We start from the raw sequence: 18,701 nt of genomic DNA on the forward strand, positions 1-18,701 counted from the left end.
AGTTTATGGTTTTATTTTTTTTACTCTGTAATCTTTGACCTACCTGTAATATTTAAGGATTGATCCATATTTTCCCCCAGATGGTAACTCAGTTCTTTTATTGACTAATCCCACTTTTCACCACTGATATTCTTTTTATTTTTATTTATTTTATTTTTATTTTTATTTATTTTTAAGTTTTATTCATTTTTTTTTTAGAGAGGAGAGACAGAGGGAGAGAGCGAGACAGAGAGAAAGAAGGGGGGAGGAGCTGGAAGCATCAACTCCCATATGTGCCTTGACCAGGCAAGCCCAGGGTTTCAAACCGGCGATCTCAGCATTTCCAGGTCGACACTTTATCCACTGCGCCACCACAGGTCAGGCTATTTTTATTTATTTATTTTTTTAAAATACTTTATTTATTGATTTTACAGAGACAGGAGAGAAAGGGGAGCATGGAATGGGAAGTATCAACTCATAGGTGCTTCATGTTAGTTGTTCATTGCTCGCTTGTTGTATGTGCCTTGACCAGGGCAGCCCAGGGTTTTGAACTGGCAACCTTGGGCATTCCAGGCTGATGGTTTATCCACTGTGCCACCACAGGCCAGGCTATTTTTATTTTTAATAAATAAATTTTTATTAATTTTAATGGGGTGACATCAATAAATCAGGGTACATATATTCGAAGAAAACATGTCCAGGTTATCTTGTCATTCAATTATGTTGCATACCCATCACCCAAAGTCAGATTGTCCTCTGTCACCTTCTATCTAGTTTTCTTTGTGCCCCTCCTCCTCCCCCTCCCTCTCTCCCTCCTTCCCTCCCCCTGCCCCCCGTAACCACCACACTCTTGTCCATGTCTCTTAGTCTCGTTTTTATGTCCCACCAATGTATGGAATCCTGGAATTCTTGTTTTTTTCTAATTTACTTATTTCACTCCATATAATGTTATCAAGATCCCACCATTTTGTTGTAAATGATCTGATGTCATCATTTCTTATGGCTGAATAGTATACCATGGTGTATATGTTCCACATCTTCTTTATCCAGTCTTCTATTTTTTTTTTTACAGTGATTAAAGCCTTTAAGCAAACTCTTGGCCAATACAGCAAGAATCCATAAAAGAGTAGTGTCCTTAACATGTTCACCAAGTCCAAGTTGGCACCATCACCATGCCAAATCCCTGAAAGATGCAACCCAACCCCAGTTCAGTCTGTTAGGAGCTGTCACAAGGAGCAGGAGTCCAGGAAAAGTCCACATCCAGGAAGTCTGCATGGCACTGGAATTGTCACAATTCTATACTTTGCAGCTCACGACCAAGTCCCAATGACCGCTGCTTCTAGCTGGTAATGATTCAGGTAGACTGGAAAAGCCATCTGCAGCATGTGTGGAGATGGAGCTTCTGTTCTCCTCTGGAGAGATGCGACCAGGTTGCTTTTCCCTGGAGCTCTGCGACTGTGCGTGGTAAAGAGAACCTTGGGATACACTAAGCTGGGTGGCAAAGGTAGATTCATAATAGAAGTTGGCAAAAGGGGGAAAGAGAGCTCTAAATTAGGAGTAGGTCCCAGCCTGAAATATGTGTGGGGCATTGAGGTAGGAGGAATAGAGGAAACACTATATATTAAACAAAGCAGCAGAAAATAGGACTATCAACACCCACAACAGAGATCTTTGAGGGAAGAATAAAAAACCTGACTATTCAGGCAAGACATAGTTAAGTGGCCCTTGTGCAAATGAGATCAGTTTACCTGCTTCTTGGAAGAAATACCCTAGGCTCATCCACAGTGTCGTAGATGGGGCCGATGGCCCTGGGCACCTTCAGTCTTCAGTGGCAAACCCCAGCATTCTGGGCAAGGTTAGGTCATAGGTGGCTGGAGCAGGGCTGGAAGAGACTGAACCCTCCCTTAGCGGAGCGAGGGGGAAGCCTACCTTTGAGTGTCCCTGTTTCCTCACAGCAGAGGCATGTAAGTCTGGCAGGCTTTAGCTCAATGACCTTCCTTTCTACTATTGAAGCAGGACCCAGATGGCATAATGAGACCCCTTTGGGGCATTGGAGCCTTTAAGGGCGTATCCTAAAAGCTGGTAGGTCACCTGATCTCTATTGGGCTTTTTCTGCCTCTTGGTATCTTAAAAGCCATGCTCAGAAGATCTCGCTGAGGGGTTTGAGGATCCCCTTCCGCCTATATAAATCTTTTCCATATATCTGGAGCTATTTGGAAAAAGACAAAACGGTGTTATTAGCTGGATCAAATAAAAGAAGGTAGTAGTTTGCAGGAGAAAAAGATTTGGCGTCTCCTGTTCATCAGCATTCAAAAGAAATTTAAAAATTTTTAAGTAGGCCCTGGCCGGTTGGCTCAGCGGTAGAGCGTCGGCCTAGCGTGCGGAGGACCCGGGTTCGATTCCCGGCCAGGGCACACAGGAGAAGCGCCCATTTGCTTCTCCACCCCTCCGCCGCGCTTTCCTCTCTGTCTCTCTCTTCCCCTCCCGCAGCCAAGGCTCCATTGGAGCAAAGATGGCCCGGGCGCTGGGGATGGCTCTGTGGCCTCTGCCCCAGGCGCTAGAGTGGCTCTGGTCGCAACATGGCGACGCCCAGGATGGGCAGAGCATCGCCCCCTGGTGGGCAGAGCGCTGCCCCATGGTGGGCGTGCCGGGTGGATCCCGGTAGGGCGCATGCGGGAGTCTGTCTGACTGTCTCTCCCTGTTTCCAGCTTCAGAAAAATGAAAAAAAAAAAAAAAAAAAATTTTTAAGTAAAAAGCATGATATGGTAGACCCATAGGAGTTCCAGGATATGATTCCCCCCTTTTAAATTGTTTTAAATTGACCTTAAAATATTTGCTGGGTACACTTTAATAATACCTTGACTTTAAAGATTGTAAGAAATACACGTAATTTGAAAGGTTTGACAAAATACAGTAAATGCTTTTGCTCCATATGCAGGAGCATTGTCAGTTTAACCAGTTTAGGAAATCCAATAATAGAACAATGCCTACAGACAATGAGCTATAACATGTTTAGCAGCCTCTCCTATTCTGACAGAGGTTACTATAAATCCAGAATATGTATTCACTGTAACGTGGTCATAGGACTGTTTGCCAAATGAAGGTATATGAGTAACATCCATTTGCCAAAGTTGTCCTGGTAGGGGTCCTTGAGGGTTAACTCCAAATGAAAGGGCAGATTGTAGTATAGGACCCCTTAGACAGGATTTCCCAATCTGCCGTGCTGCTTCCTGAGAAAGTTGAAACTGTTTACACAGGGCTGCAGCGTTCTGGTGATGAATAGTATGAGACTGAATTGCTTGATCTGTCATGGTTGCTCCAAATAATTTTCTTTTGGGTAGCACCACTGATATTCTTAAATTATCTATTTTTATAATTGATGTAAAAATATATAACAAAATTTACCATCTTAACTATTTTTTAAGTGTACAGTACAGTAGTGTTAAGTACGTTCATGTTATTGTACAAACAATCTCCAGAACTCTCTTCATCTTGCAAAACTGAAACTCAGCACTCCTTAAACAATAACTCCCCACCCTCCCCCGGCCTCTAGAAATCCCATTCTACCCTCTGTTTCTATGAATTTAACTACTTTTGGTACCATTTATAAGTGCAACCCAGCAGTATTTGTCTTTTTTTGTGACTGGCTTATGCTGATTAACAAGCCACTAATTTCACAATAAAATGGAAACCTATTTTTGATGTTATTGGCAAAGCCTCTGTTGTCACTGAAGAAACAAATAGTTGAAGTGCTTGTAATAGCTATTTCTGGAATGTGGATGAGGAAATTGAGGCACAGAGAGGTTAAGTGACCTACCTGTTGCTGATCACACAGTGAAGAAGGGTAGAGGTTGCACTTTGAACCCAGGATTGTCTCCACAGCTTACCCCATAGCCTTTGCCCTGGGCTAGAGCTCACAAGACAGCCAAAACTTGGAAACCAGCAGCATCTGGCTGGTGTTTGAAAAGAGATGGATGAAGTCATCCAAGGAGTAGTGGCCACCAACATTTAACTAAGGGGCAGCAAAGGAGACAACCCAGTAGTATGTCCCCACTGACTGACACACTGTGGGTCCTCAACCACTGTTCACTGGATGAGTCTGAGAAGGAGCAGCGGGAAGTGGGAGGTAAACCAGGGGACTTTTCAGAAGCCAAGGGGAAATTTCTTTTTCAAAAAAGGACAGTGGTCAACATATTTTATGCTGAAAAGAGGTCAAGCTAAAGTCTAAGAAGTGACCTCTAATTTTAGGAACAATGGAGTCATTGATGATAGGCAGTTTCTTGGGATGGTAGAGGCAGGTGTGCTGGCAAATGTTGAACAGCCAACTCTCCAAAAAAGTATCCAATATGTACATATGTTTATTATAAATTGTATTGATGTAAAGGCTATGTAACAGAATATACAGATAATAAAATATATAATTTCTTTATAATAAAGTCCTCTTGTGTATCCATGATTTCATAAACAGAGGTGTAGTTCTAACATGAATGTTGACTGATATTTTTATTTATATTTTCAAGTAAGACAAAAAGTGAAACAATGAAGATATGTTGAAACTTATGGTTCCTCAATGACTTGAGTGACTTCTTTGGTATGCTTGTCCAAAATATAATCTCAATCTAATCATGAAAAAACACTGGACAAATCTGATAATAGTTTACAAATCCAAGAGAATAGTTCCCCGATTTTTGGTGCTACTCACAATTCAACTGTTACAGACATGACACTTCTAAATAGAATCTGCACTATTAACATTTCTCCACTGCTTTCTTAAACCTACACAATCAACAAAGCCTGATATGTTGTGTTTGCCAATTTCTTTTTTTTTTCCTTTTTTTTTTTAGATTTTATTTACTAATTTTTCAGAGAAAGGAGAGAGAGAGAGAGAAAGGGAGAGGAGCAGGAAGCATCAACTCCCATATGTGCCTTGACCAGGTAAGTCTAGGGCAGAGGTCCCCAAACTTTTTACACAGGGGGCCAGTTCACTGTCCCTCAGATCGTTGGAGGGCCGGACTATAAAAAAAACTATGAACAAACCCCTATGCACACTGCACATATCTTATTTTAAAGTAAAAAAACAAAATGGGAACAAATACAATATTTAAAATAAAGAACAAGTAAGTTTAAATCAACAAACTGACCAGTATTTCAATGGGAACTATGCTCCTCTCACTGACCACCAATGAAAGAGGTGCCCCTTCCGGAAGTGTGGTGGGGGCCGGATAAATGGCCTCAGGGGGCCGCATGCGGCCCGTGGGCCATAGTTTGGGGACCCCTGGTCTAGGGTTTCAAACTGGCGACTTCAGCATTCCAGATCAACGCTTTATCTACTGTGCCACCACAAGTCAGGCATATTTGCCAATTTCTGTGGTGTAAATACTCCCACCAAGGCCAATTTCAAATGATCAATTAGATGTCACTAAATGAATTCAGAAGAGATCACAGTAGTACAACATTAGAGTATCTCTACCATACAGATACTATAAATGTAAATAACCCTGCCTGAACAGGTGGTGGCGCAGTGGACAGAGTGTCGGACTAGGACGCCGAGGACCCAGGTTCGAAACCCCAAGCTCACCAGCTTGAGCCCCGGCTCATCTGCTTTGAGCAAGGCTAACCAGCTTGAGCCCAAGGCCCCTGGCTTGATCAAGGGGTCACCTGCTGTGCTGTAGCCTCCGGGTCAAGGCACATATGACAAAGCAATCAATGAACAACTAAGGTGCCACAATAAAGAATTGATGCTTCTGGCCCTGGCCGGTTGGCTCAGTGGTAGAGCATCGGCCTGGCGTGCAGGAGTCCCGGGTTTGATTTCTGGCCAGGGCACACAGGAGAAGCGCCCATCTGCTTCTCCACCCCTCCCCCTCTCCTTCCTCTCTGTCTCTCTCTTCCCCTCCCTCAGCGAGGCTCCATTGGAGCAAAGATGGCCCTGGCGCTGGGGATGGCTCCTTGGCCTCTGCCCCAGGCGCTAGAGTGGCTCTGGTAGCAACAGAGCGATGCCCTGGAGGGGCAGAGCATCACCCCCTGGTGGGCAGAGCGTCACCCCCTGGTGGGCATGCCGGGTGGATCCCGGTCGGGCGCATGTGGGAGTCTGTCTGACTGTCTCTCCCCGTTTCCAGCTTCAGAAAAATACAAAAAAAAAAAAAGAATTGATGCTTCTCATCTCTCTGTGTCTCTGCAATACATAAATAAATAAATAAAATACAGTAACTTTAAAAGCATGTAATAGTAAAATGTAAAATGAGCTGTAATATTTATTACTTGTTTTTATTTATTTATTTTTAGTGAGACAGGGAAGAAAGGAGAAGCACCAACTCATAGTTGCATCAGTTTAGTTGTTCATTGATTGCTTCTCATACATGCCTTGACCAGGGGCTCCAGCCAAGCCAGTGACCCCTTGGGCTTAAGCCAGCAAGCTTGGGCTTCAAGCCAGCAACCTTTGGGCTCAAGGTAGTGACTATGGGATTATGTGGATCAGGGGTCCCCAAACTATGGCCCGCGGGCCACATGCGGCCCCCTGAGGCCATTTATCTGGCCCCCACCGCACTTACGGAAGGGGCACCTCTTTCATTGGTGGTCAGTGAGAGGAGCCTCGTTCCCATGGAAATACTGGTCAGTTTGTTGATTTAAATTTACTTGTTCTTTATTTTAAATATTGTATTTGTTCCCATTTTGTTTTTTTACTTTAAAATACAATATGTGCAGTGTGCATAGGGATTTGTCCATAGTTTTTTTTATAGTCTGGCCCTCCAACGGTCTGAGAGACAGTGAACTGGCCCCCTGTGTAAAAAGTTTGGGGACCCCTGATGTGGATGATCTCATGCTCACGCCTGCGACCCTGTGCTCAACTTGGTGAGCCTGCACTCAATCCGGTGACGGTGGGGTTTATGAACATAGGACCTCAGAGTCCAAGGTTGACACTCTATCCACTGTGCCACCACCAGTCAGGCTTATTACTTCTGTTTTTAAATATAATTTATTTAATTGTAACTTTACATATTTGATTTTGATAATAGTTGCATTTAATAACTGGTTTACAATATTTCTGTAAAACAAAAAGTTAGCTTTCACAGATTGGTAGAACACACTCCTGGGTGGGGGTGGAAACCAGACTGCAGTGAGATATAGCTTCCCTGATCAAGTCTCTAACCATTGCCAGAAGTGTCCACCTTCCCTGTCTTTCTTTATAATCTGTTCCCCTGCTTCTCTGCTCCAGCCACACTCCAGGACCTCACTCAGACTGTTCCTGTAGAAGCACCACTTCTGCTAGTTTTGGCAAATTAATCCATACTCCAAAGCATGTGTAAGTCTCCTTTGTAGCCCTTATCACAAGTTGCTATTAAATTACTCTAGAAGTAACAGAAATTGTTTCTTTTCTGTCTGTATGAGACATAATAGCTGTGATGGCAGAGGCTGAGTATGAGTCATATTCACATTGATTCCTGCAGTGCCGACTACAGTGCATTGCATATATTTAAGTGCTCAGTAAGTATTCACTGAATGAATGCTTAAGATGAAGGCCTGCCAGGAGAAGAAACACGATCAGGGAAAGGTTAAATATGTGTCAGGCAACACCACAAAGCATCTCCTTGGATGCCTTTTTGGAATGGCCTGGGTTTCACCTTCCCAACATACACTATTACCAGTAAACATGATTCTGAAAACATCCATCCTGTGACAAGTTAGAATTTTAGATTTGGACCTGGCCGGTTGGCTCAGTGGTAGAGCGTCAGCCTGGCGTGTAAGAGTCCCGGGTTTGATTCCCAGCCAGGGCACACAGGAGAAGCGGCCATCTGCTTCTCCACCCCTCCCCCTCTCCCTCCTCTCTGTCTCTCTCTTCCCTTCCCGCAGCCGAGGCTCCATTGGAGCAAAGATGGCCCGGGCGCTGAGGATGGCTCTGTAGCCTCTGCCTCAGGCGCTAGAATGGCTCTGGATACAACAGAGTGACACCCCAGATGGGCAGAGCATCGCCCCCTGCTGGGCATGCCGGGTGGATCCCGGTCGGGCACATGTGGGAGTCTGTCTGACTACTTCCCCGCTTCCAGCTTGGGGGGGGGGGGAATTTTAGATTTGTAGTTTATGGCAGGTTTCTGAGTGGGAGCTCCCACATCAGGGAAGTCCCCCCTGAGGAGGTGGCCTTTCTTGCCATAGTGAGATAGGTTTGACAATATAGACCTGGTCCCTACCGCCCACTAGTGGGCATTCCCGCTTTCATGGTGGGCGGCAGTGGAGCAACCAAAGTATAAATAAAAAGATAGATTTAACTATAGTAAATTGTTTTATAAAGATTTATTCTGCCAAATTTAGCGAAAATCCGACATAAAGTACTTGGTAAGTAAGTATTATTATATGCTTTAACTTGCTGTAACTCTGCTTTATAAATTTTATAAAGTTACTTCCCTACTTTATAAATCACTGTTACTGTGGAAACCAGTGGGCAGTTAGAAAATTTTACTACTAACAGAGATACAACAGTGGGCAGTAGGTATAAAAAGGTTGACTACCCCTGATATAGACCATCTGTGATACCAAGAATGACCAACATTAATGGCCATTTCATAGGAAAACCCAAGATATACAATATTGTTCTCAGCTCACCTACCGCAGATCTTTGAAATAAAGGGCTGGGGGGGAGGGGATAACAAAAACGTAGAGCTTAGATCTAACTGCCCATATAATTCTATACTTCCAGGAAAGATATAAGATACCCCACCTGCTAAACCAGCTGAAAGGGGAAACCCACTTATTTCCACAAAGTCCCTAAATTAAAAGACTTAAAAACAAAATGAACAAAAAGAACATTTCTGTTACAACCCTATAGAAGCAGCTTTCTTACACATCTAAAGGAAAGAAAAGGAAAATGATCGTCAGGAAGAATCAGAGAGGAGCAACCAGGGTGTTGCAAGCCCTGATTACGCAGAAGCGTTAATCACGAATCATGCGAGCTCCAATCATCATATTCTAGTCTGTCCTCCCGAAGGAGGAACAGGTAAGGATTATCCTACCTGACGATAAACAACAGTTTTTGGTATTCCGAACTTCAAGAAAAAGATTCCGCTATAAAGTAGGGTGAGTAAATAACACGTTAGCCTGGGCCACTTAAAAATATTTAGAATCTTGCTTTTGTAGTAGCTACCTTTACTTGCATATTTTTCAATAAAAATGTATTTCCATTTGGCTGCCAAAAGGGATAAACTATTTCCTCCCAGAATGCTCCACTCACGAGCTTGCAGGCCTAATTTAGCACCACTTATTTACATGTCTCCGCCCACTCGCTTCCGAAAGACAGCTACCGTAATAACCAAAATAAGAGCAATACATATTATCTTACAGACTGTAAGGCTGGAAAACAGCTTTCTGTTTCTCTAGTAGTTCTGATGTTACCCTAAAATAGATTTCATTATAAAGCACTAAATAGACCGCTGATAATCCCAAACTCGACAGATAATTAATACTAAAATCTTCCACTGAATGCATTTTGGGGGGGAGCTTCCTCTTTCCAGTAACGTGAACAGTCCTTTGATCCTTCAGCCTTTCTTCCTATGCTCCCATGAAGGTAATCAGAAAGGTTTCTTTTTCAGGCCAAAGACGCTGATAAATAATGCCATTTCAGTGACAGCTGGGAGGGCACTGTGGAAGGTAGGTGGTGAGTTTAGGGCCCCCTCCAATAAAAATACCTAAATCCCCAAACCGGAGACCCCACTGCCAAAGTATAGGTGGAGTGGGGGCTTCAAGAGACTACAGGAGCTGGAGCGGATCTGGTAACTCTCAGGTGGAGTCAAGGGCTGGGTGGGGGAAACGCTCAGATTAAGAGTTCCTCCCCCACTCCCAAATATTGGGTACTACTGTACCTGCAGAAGACAAAAATGTACCAGTACACGGTGCACTCCCACCGCTCAAGTATGAAAAAGGATAAGGCCACAGATGCGCTGCAGTGAGCCCCGATGGCTTGGGAACACACGTGAGTCAAGGAAAGTCTGGATTAATTGGTAGTGACGGGCCAGAAAAGGCCAGTGGTGGAGCTGGCACTTGAATTCAGGTCCATTTCTTGCTTCATCGACAATTGAAAAGATAAGGGCCAGCAACTCTGCCTTCTGAGTTTTAGGATAGCCATGTGAGTACAGGCCAGAGCTGAGCCTGCACAGCTGGGACCCCCGGCTATCTCCATCCCATATCTAGAATCCAGCTTGGACCCTTCGGATAAAGTAAGAATAGGCTCCCCACCTACCCCAGGCCACACAAGGACTTGATACATTCTGCTGGAATCAGCCTCCAGCACCCTTGTCCTCTGGGTCCACAATTCAATTGTCAAGAGCCTTCCCTGTTCCATTTTCCTCACTTCCTCTGTCTCTTCTGAGTTCCCATAGTGCTTTATATTTTCACACACTCCTATAGCACAGTGCTTTTCACACTGAATTACAGGGTCTGCCTGCTCAAGGTGGAAAACTGTGTTTCATTCCATTTGGGAAATCTTCAGTGCCTGGTGTACAGCAGAAGCTTAACAAGTGATAGCAGGTTGTATTAACCTGTATTGCCTAAGATCTCTCAACTGGAGAGACTGCCTGCCTGCAAGGGCAGACGCTATTGTGCCCCAAGTGCTAGTTAGGTGGTAGAGGGGAGTCGTGCAGGAAACAGGCCCTATGGGAAAGGTGCTCAGGCAGAAAGGATACAGATGAGACTCTGGGTACTGTTGAACATAGAAACTCCTGAGAAGAAGCCGGCCAGCTCCACTGCAAAGAGGCCCAGGGTGACAGAGAGCGCTACCACCAACCTGCAGAGAAGAAGGGAGTTGGCTAAAGCTTTCTGGATTTCTTCTAAGACCCCTCCACTCCCACTATTATTTAATTCTGACTACCGCGCCCCAGTGCTCACTGAATGTCCTGCTTCTCATACTCCTCGGGGGTGAACGTGAGAGGCAGACAGGCCTGGATGTTGCTGTCCTAGAGAGCAAAGAAGAGCAAGAGGGTGGGAGGACCCGACTAGGTCAGGGCCTGGGGAATGAGCGGGATTGGGCTGGGACCACTGAAGTGGGAATGGGGGCGGGCGGAGGGTGGCTGTGGGTCTTACCCGAGACCAGAATAAGGTGATGACGACCACCAGATGCGCCAGGAGCGTCAGGAAACGAGAGGGCACGAGCGTTGAGATCCGGCCCATGGCCCTCAGAGGCAGGCGCACCGCCTGGAAGAGAGGCTGTGGCCTCTACGGCTATAAGTTCAGGGATGGCCACTTCGTCAAGTCTCCAAGGCTAGCTTGCAAAAATCCCCAGCTTTCTTTCGTCAAGTCTCCAAGGCTAGCTTGCAAAAATCCCTAGCTTTCTTCCCGCCGCCGCTGGCACCGCCCAGTTGCCTTGGCAACAGCGTACACGAGCACGCCGGACCCGGATCTTTGAAAATCTCGCGAGGCAGTAAAACATGCAGTCGCTCTGAGCCTCCGGGAAATCGCAGAGATGGGTTCCGCAGGGGGAGGCTTTGGCAGGTGGCCCACCGCGGGCCATGTCCCCTCGCGCAGCGGAGCGACTTGTGACTGCGCAGTGCGGCGCGGCCCCGCACCGCCGAGTCTGCCCATGCGGGGCCCGAGGAGAACAGAAACCGGTCCGAACCTATCCGGGGACATCTCTTCGTGTTGCCCACGCAGGGAGCGGCTCGGCCCCTAGTACCCACTGCATTGCCCAGGAGGATCCTCCGCGTAAGAGCTACTCGCTGCAGACCGCTCTCACCGCCACGCGGGTTACGGAATCGCAGTGCCCAAGGCATGGACGCTCTCTCCCTGTCACTCCTCCGTATCCCTCTGGCTTTCTACTGCCCTGGCCAGAGGAGACGAAGGGAACTGACGTTAGAGAGGTCGATGTCCCTGGATTGTCCAGTTGTCGCTTATTTTCACGGAGCCCCAGGTTGTGCAAGGACCCCAGACCTAAACTGATCTTGATTCGGATCGCCCCCCACCTGACTCTCCAGACAACTTTGCTCAGTTTGGTGATGGATTTACAGAGTGCAGAAAATGGCTACTTTTCTTGAACTAGGATGTGGAAGAGAGGCATGTTTTGGGAAGAAAGTAGACTCAGCCAGAAAGGCGGGGAGTGGAGGAAGGAAATAGTACCCGCATCCCTCCCGAGGCAAAGAGCAGTTAATGACGCAGACTCTACTCCGATTTCCTTAGCTCTTTGAGGTGTGGATGAGGCAGGTTAAGAAGTTAGGAAAATTCCCTGGCAAGTGGAATGAGGGAAACAGTTAAAAATAGTTAAACAAGGCGGAGCAATTAACAGCCTGCTAATAAAATCGTTACGATTTATCTTCCCTAATCAAGGACATTTAGGAGCATATGGTTTATATCTCTTCTCCCCAACCAAACCTCTTCCATCTTGGGTGGGACAGGCGAACTCATCAAGTCAGGTGGACCCAATTGCGTCTTTACCTTGAGGTAACCATCACCATGAGACTCTCAGAATGACAATGATGGCACCTAAAGTACAGTGACAGGTGAGCTTCATGTACTCCCCAACATGGGAATTACAGTACAGCAAGCACAGAAACATTCTTAGCACAAGCAAGATGCAAGGACCAACCGAAGGGCTCCTTGTGCTTTTCTTCCCTCTGTAACTTACATGACTTTTCTCTTGGAAGGCCTGAACATGGGGTTGTTCCTCAGAGCCAAGTTCCTCCAGTGACAGTTTATCAATTTGTTCAGGGATGAAGGAAGCACTGTCATAGTATGAAAGTGAGGAAAGACAGAGACCAGCTTTTCCAAAGTGAGGTCCCTGAAACAAAGAGAATGATAAGGAATCAGCTGTGTAAATATCTGGTGGAGGAACAGCAAGTGCAAGTCTTTAGGTGGGAACAAGCCCAGTTTGTTGAACAGAATAGAAGTTTGTGTGTCTAAGGGAAAGAAAAGATCAGGGTGAGGTGGGATGGGTCAGATCATGTATGGTCTTGCAGCCACAGGAAAGGACATGGTAAACTTTGTGTCCTAAAAGAGGACTTTGGTTGCAACATGGAGGATGGATTTAAGAAGATTTTAAGCAGAAGGCTAGTGAAGAAGCCACAGAGTTATCAGGAAAGACAGGATGAGATTAATGAGATTGGAGAAGAGTGGGGTCAAGGAGGTAGAATAGCCTGACCTGTGGTGGTGCAGTGGATAAAACATCGACCTGGAATGCTGAGGTCGCCAGCTTGAAACCCCCGGCTTGCCTGGTCAAGGCACATATGGGAGTTGATGCTTCCTGCTCTTCCCCCCTACCTCTCTATCTCCTTTCTAAAATGAATAAAAATCAGATATTAAAAAAAAGAAGGTAGAATAAAGTGGAAGAAATCAAGAAGATAAGAAGGCCTGAACGTGGGGTTGTTGGTTGGTGAGAAAAAGGGAGGGATGACAGATTTTGGGCTCTAGCAGCTGGGAGTTTGGGATAATCTCAAATATACTGCATACACACACACACACACACACACACACACACACACACACACACTATTCCTACTAGATAGTAAGAACTGGGTAGTGACATTTCACATTGTGAATTAATGAACAGCCAGCAGGCATTTAGGTCTGTCTTGTCATTTTCCATGACCTTGGTTTACAGAAGCCTGTCCTAAGAGAAGCTTCTTAAAAACGTTGAGTTTTGGAGCCAGCCTGTGGTCATAGGAGGTACTGCAGTTACTGGTTGTCCTTCACTCACCCTGATGACAACAGCACACAGGCCTCAGGCCACCATCTCTGTCTCTGAATCGGTACTATCCAGCAGAACTTCCTATGGTGATGGAAATATTTCATATTGTTTCTGCCCAGTAGGAAAGCCAGCTAGCTCCATGTGGCTGTTGAACACCTGAAATGTGGCTAGTGAGAAGGAACTGAATTTAAAAAATTTAATGGCCCTGGCCGGTTGGCTCAGTGGTAGAACGTCGGCCTGGTGTGCAGGAGTCCCAGGTTCGATTCCCAGCCAGGGCACACAGGAGAAACGCCCATCTGCTTCTCCACCCCTCCCCCTCTCCTTCCTCTCTGTCTCTCTCTTCCCCTCCCGCAGCCAAGGCTCCATTGGAGCAAAGTTGGCCCAGGGCACTGAGGATGGCTCTGTGGCTTCTGCCTCAGGCGCTAGAATTGCTCTGGTTGCAACAGAGCGACACCCCAGATGGGCAGAGCATCGCCCCCTGGTGGGCGTGCCAGGTGGATCCCGGTCGGGCACATACGGGAGTCTGTCTGACTGTCTCCTCGTTTCCAACTTAAGAAAAAAATTAATTAATTAAAAATTTAATTTAATTTAATTTAAATAGCCCCATATTGAATACCCACCTAGTGGCTACAATATTGAGCAATGCAGCTCTGGAAAGAATAATTTATTGGTGTCTAAAGTTTGGAAACTGGTTGGATGAATGGAGGAGATTTAAATATCAGAGAGTACTATGAATGGTGACACTGGACTGATCATACTTCACACCTGCTGTAGAACCTCTCTGAGCCTAGAGATCAAGTTCACGTTCCCTGGTACCATGTTCATTGGCCCAAATTCCCTTTCTAGCAAAAATTTTCACCCCATCCCTTACTTCTTACCTACCCAGACATGTCTCCTTCTTCAATAAGCCAGGCTCTTGCCCACTATAACTATAGTGCTTTACTCAAGCTATCCCTAAATTTCACACATACTTATTGAATATGCACTGTATTCCTGTACTGTGTACTAGGAATACATATTTTCTACTTCTGAATAACCAAAGAAACAACGGAAAGATAGTATTCTAAGTGTGATCTTGGGGGGAGAAACAGGAAAGTCCTCTTACCCCAGTTGGGGGGAAAAGTGGGGAGGAGAGAGCTTCTGAATTGAGTCTTGAGGGGTACGTAAGAACCAAGCTGGTATAAGGATTGGGAAGACCATCAAGCAGTACTTCCAGGGACAGAGGCACAGAGACACTTGGGACCAAGGTGAGTGTAGACAGTTGTAAATGAATCGGCAGGGTTGTCACATAGGAGATGAGAAGGCAGTAGCTGAAGAATCAAGCAAGAATATTAAAAATAATGACAACCATAATAATTGTGTGATAATTACCATCAGGGTCTGAGCACTCTATTTGTAGTAAATAAACTAATGGTATTATAACCATTACTATTTTACAGATGGGGACATTGAGACACAGGGAGATTCAATAACTAGCCCAAGTTGCACAACTAGAAAGTAACAAAAGTTTGCATATGAACTCTGGCAACCTGGCCCCAGAGCATACGTGCCTAAGAAGCTCTTGGTCCTGGGGGCCCACCCAATAAATTAGGACTTAATCCCAATTTTAAGCCGTGGCGTCATGGGATCATGTGTCCGTTTTAAAAAGGTGAATCTCTTCAACTCTTTTGGAGGCAGACCATCAAAGGGTCTATTACAATAATTCACAGAGAGAGACTGAGGGGATGGCGATGGGAATGGGGTATGAAGGCTGACAGGAGAATTACAAAGGAAATGGAGTTGACAGGACTTGGTGACTGGGAGTGGGAAGTGAGAGAGAAGGAAGAGTCAAGGCCACTTGCTGGGAATGCAGAAGGACTGGAAAGTAAGGATGACAAGGTCAAATGGAGCTATCCAGCAGGCACTGGCCATCTGAATCCAGAGGTTGGGGCCCTCAGCACACAGGTGATGGCTGACTCCAGGGAAGGTGTGCTAGGAGAGAAGACAACTGAGGAAAAAGAGAAAAAGAGACGGGGTGGGGAGTAAGAGCCAGGGGAATGTCAGCAGATGAGTGTCAAGACAACCAAGGGAGGAGAAGGCTCTTCAAGATGTTGCCTGGGTCATTTAAGATGAGGCCCGAATAATAGTCTGTGACATCTTTGTAGTCCTTGATAACTTTCCCGAGGGCCACTGCGCAGAACGTGCAGACGTTTGGCTTGGAAGGGGACTGAGATCCAGCATGGCCGCTTTTGTCATATCAGCCTGTTGAACTTTTCTCATCCTTCAAGAAGCAAATGGGGGTCCCTCTTTAGAGGTTCCCAGCTGTATCTCACCTGAGGACTTAAAAAAAAAAAAGACTGATGTTTATTGTGATCAAAATCAGAACAGTGGTTGCCCCTAGAAGAGAGAGGCAGGGATTGCTTGGGAAGTGACAGGAAAGAACTTCCTGGGGTGAAAGGAATGTTCTATGTCTTGAAAAGGTTCTGGGGTGCATTTGTCAAAATTCATCACTTCAGACTTATGTATTTCAGTGTGTAAATTATCTGTCGGAATTATAAAAAGTGGCAAAATTACCGATGTCGGAGTTCTACCCTGGATGTTTAAGTCAGACCCTCTGAAACTGAGGCTTTTCTGTGTGACTATCTGGGAGGCAAGCGACTGTTAACGTGCGGCCGGGGCCGAGACGCATTGCTGGAGCAGCTGATGTCACCGCTTCAGGGACCCTGGGCTCCGGCGTGGCTCTAGCACTCTGGGTCTGGTGTCCGTTTCTGCGCAGGTGCGTCCCTGCTGCGCTGGGAGCTCCGCTTCTTGCAGGTCACTAGCTCGGGGCCGACTGCTCGACCGCAGGACGCCGGGGGAGGGGTCGGAGGGACCGCTGAGCCCGAGCCCGCAGAGCCTCTGCTGGGTCGGCGTGCAGCGCTCGTCCCACAGGATGAATGAGCGGGCGCAAGCACCACGTCGCGAGTTCAGGTAAACCCTAGGCCCTCGCTCCTCCATCACTGAGACTTCGGCAGGCTGCAAACCAAGCTCTCAAGTGGTTATGAGGAAACTGGACCACAGCGACGGCCGGTCGACCTCGTGGCGCAACGGTAGCGCGTCTGACTCCAGATCAGAAGGTTGCGTGTTCAAATCACGTCGGGGTCATGTTTTCTGCTATTTTAAAAAAATATAATTTTCCGTTGCCTTCGAGCCTCACCGCCCACGCTGGGAAAGCATCTTGTAAGTGCCGGAAGGAGAGGGCTCCCGGCGGGAAATCCCGTGCAGTCCGGCCTGGTCCCCAACAGTCTCGCGGTGGTTTGTGCTGCAGGGTCAGTAGCTGTAAATCGAAGCTTAATACGGCGTTCCCGAGGACTGGCGCGTGGTCCGGTTCGCTCAACCCAGCGAGTAGCGCGCTCGCGCAAGCGAGAATGTCGCTGGGTTAGTTCAACGCCCCGCGTACCGTTTCCACCGAGCAGGGCAGGATCTCAAGGATGAAATCCCTCCGCGACCTGGGTGAACAATTCTTGATTGAGAAATAAATAAGAATTCAGACCTCAGAGAGACGCCCCAGGAGCAGCTTCTGTGCGTGATGTGGCTCAGTGGTTAAGGCGATGGACTGCTAATCCATTGTGCTCTGTACGAGTGGGTTCAAGTCCCGTCCTCGTCGGGTTGTAGTTCTCATTGCTTATGCCAATTTTTGTAATTCAAAAGTAAGAATTTCTCGTTACCTTCCGTCTGCCTACATTTAATTTACATGTCACTTCTCCACTTTCTCTTGTTAGCAGTCAGATTTTTCATAAGAATAGGGGAAGGTTGCTTATAAAATGACACTCACCGGATATTAACTCACTTGCCATGGAGCTGACCTGGCCAAGAAAAGAGGTTCCTACGCTCCTGGCGTGAGGCGCCGTGGCTTAGTTGGTTAAAGCGCCTGTCTAGTAAACAGGAGATCCTGGGTTCGAATCCCAGCGGTGCCTATGTGAGTTTGTGTGTCTTTTGCTACGACAGTGCTAGAAGAGTCTGAGTTTCGGGGTATCCATCCTTATCGAATTTCCCTTATATCCATCCTCTCTCCGAGCAAGCAGTTTTCCATTTCGATTTGGGTTCCTGAGCACGACTTAAAAATGGTCAGTCTTGAGCTCCTTATTTGCGCTTTGGCCTGCTGCCAAGCACCGCAGTCGCAGCATCTATGTTTGTCTGTGTTGTGTCTTAGCCGTTACTTCCTGAAATGCTTGGTAATTCACTCTTCGCATCTTGTTCATTTCTCCAAAATAATTATTATACCCGTTTAAAGTCTTTCCTAGACAGTTATCAGTAATGCTAATTCTTCATAATATCTATTTATCCTCCCACTAGACATAGTTGGCCGGTTAGCTCAGTTGGTTAGAGCGTGGTGCTAATAACGCCAAGGTCGCGGGTTCGATCCCCGTACGGGCCAGAAGGAAAGGTTTTAATACATTCTATTTGTTTTTTCCCCCTTTTCTTTTTTCTTCTTCTTTTTTCTTTTGCCCTGATCAGTTCTCAATTGGTTAAAGCATGCTCCTGATACACCTATGTTAACGGTTGGATCCCGGTCAGAGCACACACAAGATTCAACCAATGAATGCTTAAATTGGTGGAACAACAAATAGATGTTTCTCTCTCTCCTCCCTTCTTTTTTCAAATCAATAAATAAAAACAATTTTTAAGTGTTTTTACTGGTTAACTTATTGTTGCTGGGGAAAGCTTGAGGAACATTCCAACACCAGAACTTTACATACAAAAAAGAATAGTGTTGAGACACAGTCCAAGTGCTAGTGTTTTCACGGAGAGAAGGAAGGTTCCAAGAAATTGGAGCTCTATCTGTGAAGTCTTTCTAAATCTCCTGACTATAATATGGTGGCTGCAGGAACTCACTATGTGTACTGTCCACAGATGCCAGAGGGTGGAACAAAGATTGTCTCAAACCATACACGTGGCACTGATCAGTGCATGTGAACTATGGGGTCAGGAATGGAGCTAACAAGTTTTTCCTGTATTTCTCCATAGACAAGATGGCTAATTAGCCCAGTCCATGACTGTCCACTTTAGGATCTGAGAGGACAATCCCCTCCCTTTTACTTCTGGA

At 46.2% G+C, this 18,701-nt stretch overlaps 1 protein-coding gene and 4 non-coding genes across 7 annotated transcripts; 3 read left to right on the forward strand and 2 right to left on the reverse strand.

The window, feature by feature from the left end:
* Positions 1 to 1,069: 1,069 nt before the first annotated feature.
* Positions 1,070 to 11,359, reverse strand: TMEM107 (transmembrane protein 107). Of its 3 annotated transcripts, none has more exons than XM_066364822.1 (5): positions 11,044 to 11,359; positions 10,849 to 10,916; positions 10,647 to 10,747; positions 9,828 to 9,924; positions 1,070 to 1,434 (listed from the first exon to the last, which is right to left on the reverse strand). In XM_066364822.1, the coding sequence occupies exons 1-5, from the start codon at positions 11,128 to 11,130 to the stop codon at positions 1,290 to 1,292; spliced, it is 498 nt and encodes a 165-aa protein (XP_066220919.1). In that variant the 5' UTR covers positions 11,131 to 11,359; the 3' UTR covers positions 1,070 to 1,289. The 3 variants fall into 3 exon arrangements, with proteins under 3 accessions (XP_066220919.1, XP_066220921.1, XP_066220920.1); XM_066364824.1 differs by lacking the exon at positions 1,070 to 1,434 and adding an exon at positions 8,848 to 9,606 and having other exon boundaries at positions 9,849 to 9,924; positions 11,044 to 11,357; XM_066364823.1 differs by lacking the exon at positions 1,070 to 1,434 and adding an exon at positions 8,848 to 9,606 and having other exon boundaries at positions 11,044 to 11,355.
* On the reverse strand, positions 8,853 to 8,988 carry LOC136396004 (U8 small nucleolar RNA). Its single transcript, XR_010749440.1, has one exon. It is a non-coding gene; the product is annotated as a U8 small nucleolar RNA (small nucleolar RNA).
* Positions 11,360 to 16,687: 5,328 nt separating the features above from the next.
* TRNAW-CCA (transfer RNA tryptophan (anticodon CCA)) lies at positions 16,688 to 16,759 on the forward strand. Its single transcript has one exon. It is a non-coding gene; the product is annotated as a tRNA-Trp (tRNA).
* A 738-nt stretch (positions 16,760 to 17,497) lies between these two features.
* Positions 17,498 to 17,571, forward strand: TRNAT-AGU (transfer RNA threonine (anticodon AGU)). Its single transcript has one exon. It is a non-coding gene; the product is annotated as a tRNA-Thr (tRNA).
* A 387-nt stretch (positions 17,572 to 17,958) lies between these two features.
* On the forward strand, positions 17,959 to 18,032 carry TRNAI-AAU (transfer RNA isoleucine (anticodon AAU)). The gene has a single exon. It is a non-coding gene; the product is annotated as a tRNA-Ile (tRNA).
* Positions 18,033 to 18,701: the final 669 nt, after the last annotated feature.

The sequence above is a fragment of the Saccopteryx leptura genome, chromosome 2, assembly GCF_036850995.1.
Source record: "Saccopteryx leptura isolate mSacLep1 chromosome 2, mSacLep1_pri_phased_curated, whole genome shotgun sequence".
Classification (NCBI taxonomy): domain Eukaryota; kingdom Metazoa; phylum Chordata; class Mammalia; order Chiroptera; family Emballonuridae; genus Saccopteryx; species Saccopteryx leptura.

Bases quoted from the DNA above. Each gene is read 5' to 3' on its own strand.
- TMEM107 (XM_066364822.1), bottom strand. From the start codon at position 11,130: ATGGGCCGGATCTCAACGCTCGTGCCCTCTCGTTTCCTGACGCTCCTG. The intron at 10,748-10,848 runs GTGAGCACTGGG...TCTTCTCTGCAG, and splicing joins TATGAGAAGCAGGACATTCA to GTTGGTGGTAGCGCTCTCTG. The intron at 1,435-9,827 runs GTACAGTAGTAC...TACCACGCACAG, and splicing joins TACATTTTTGTCTTCTGCAG to TCGCAGAGCTCCAGGGAAAA.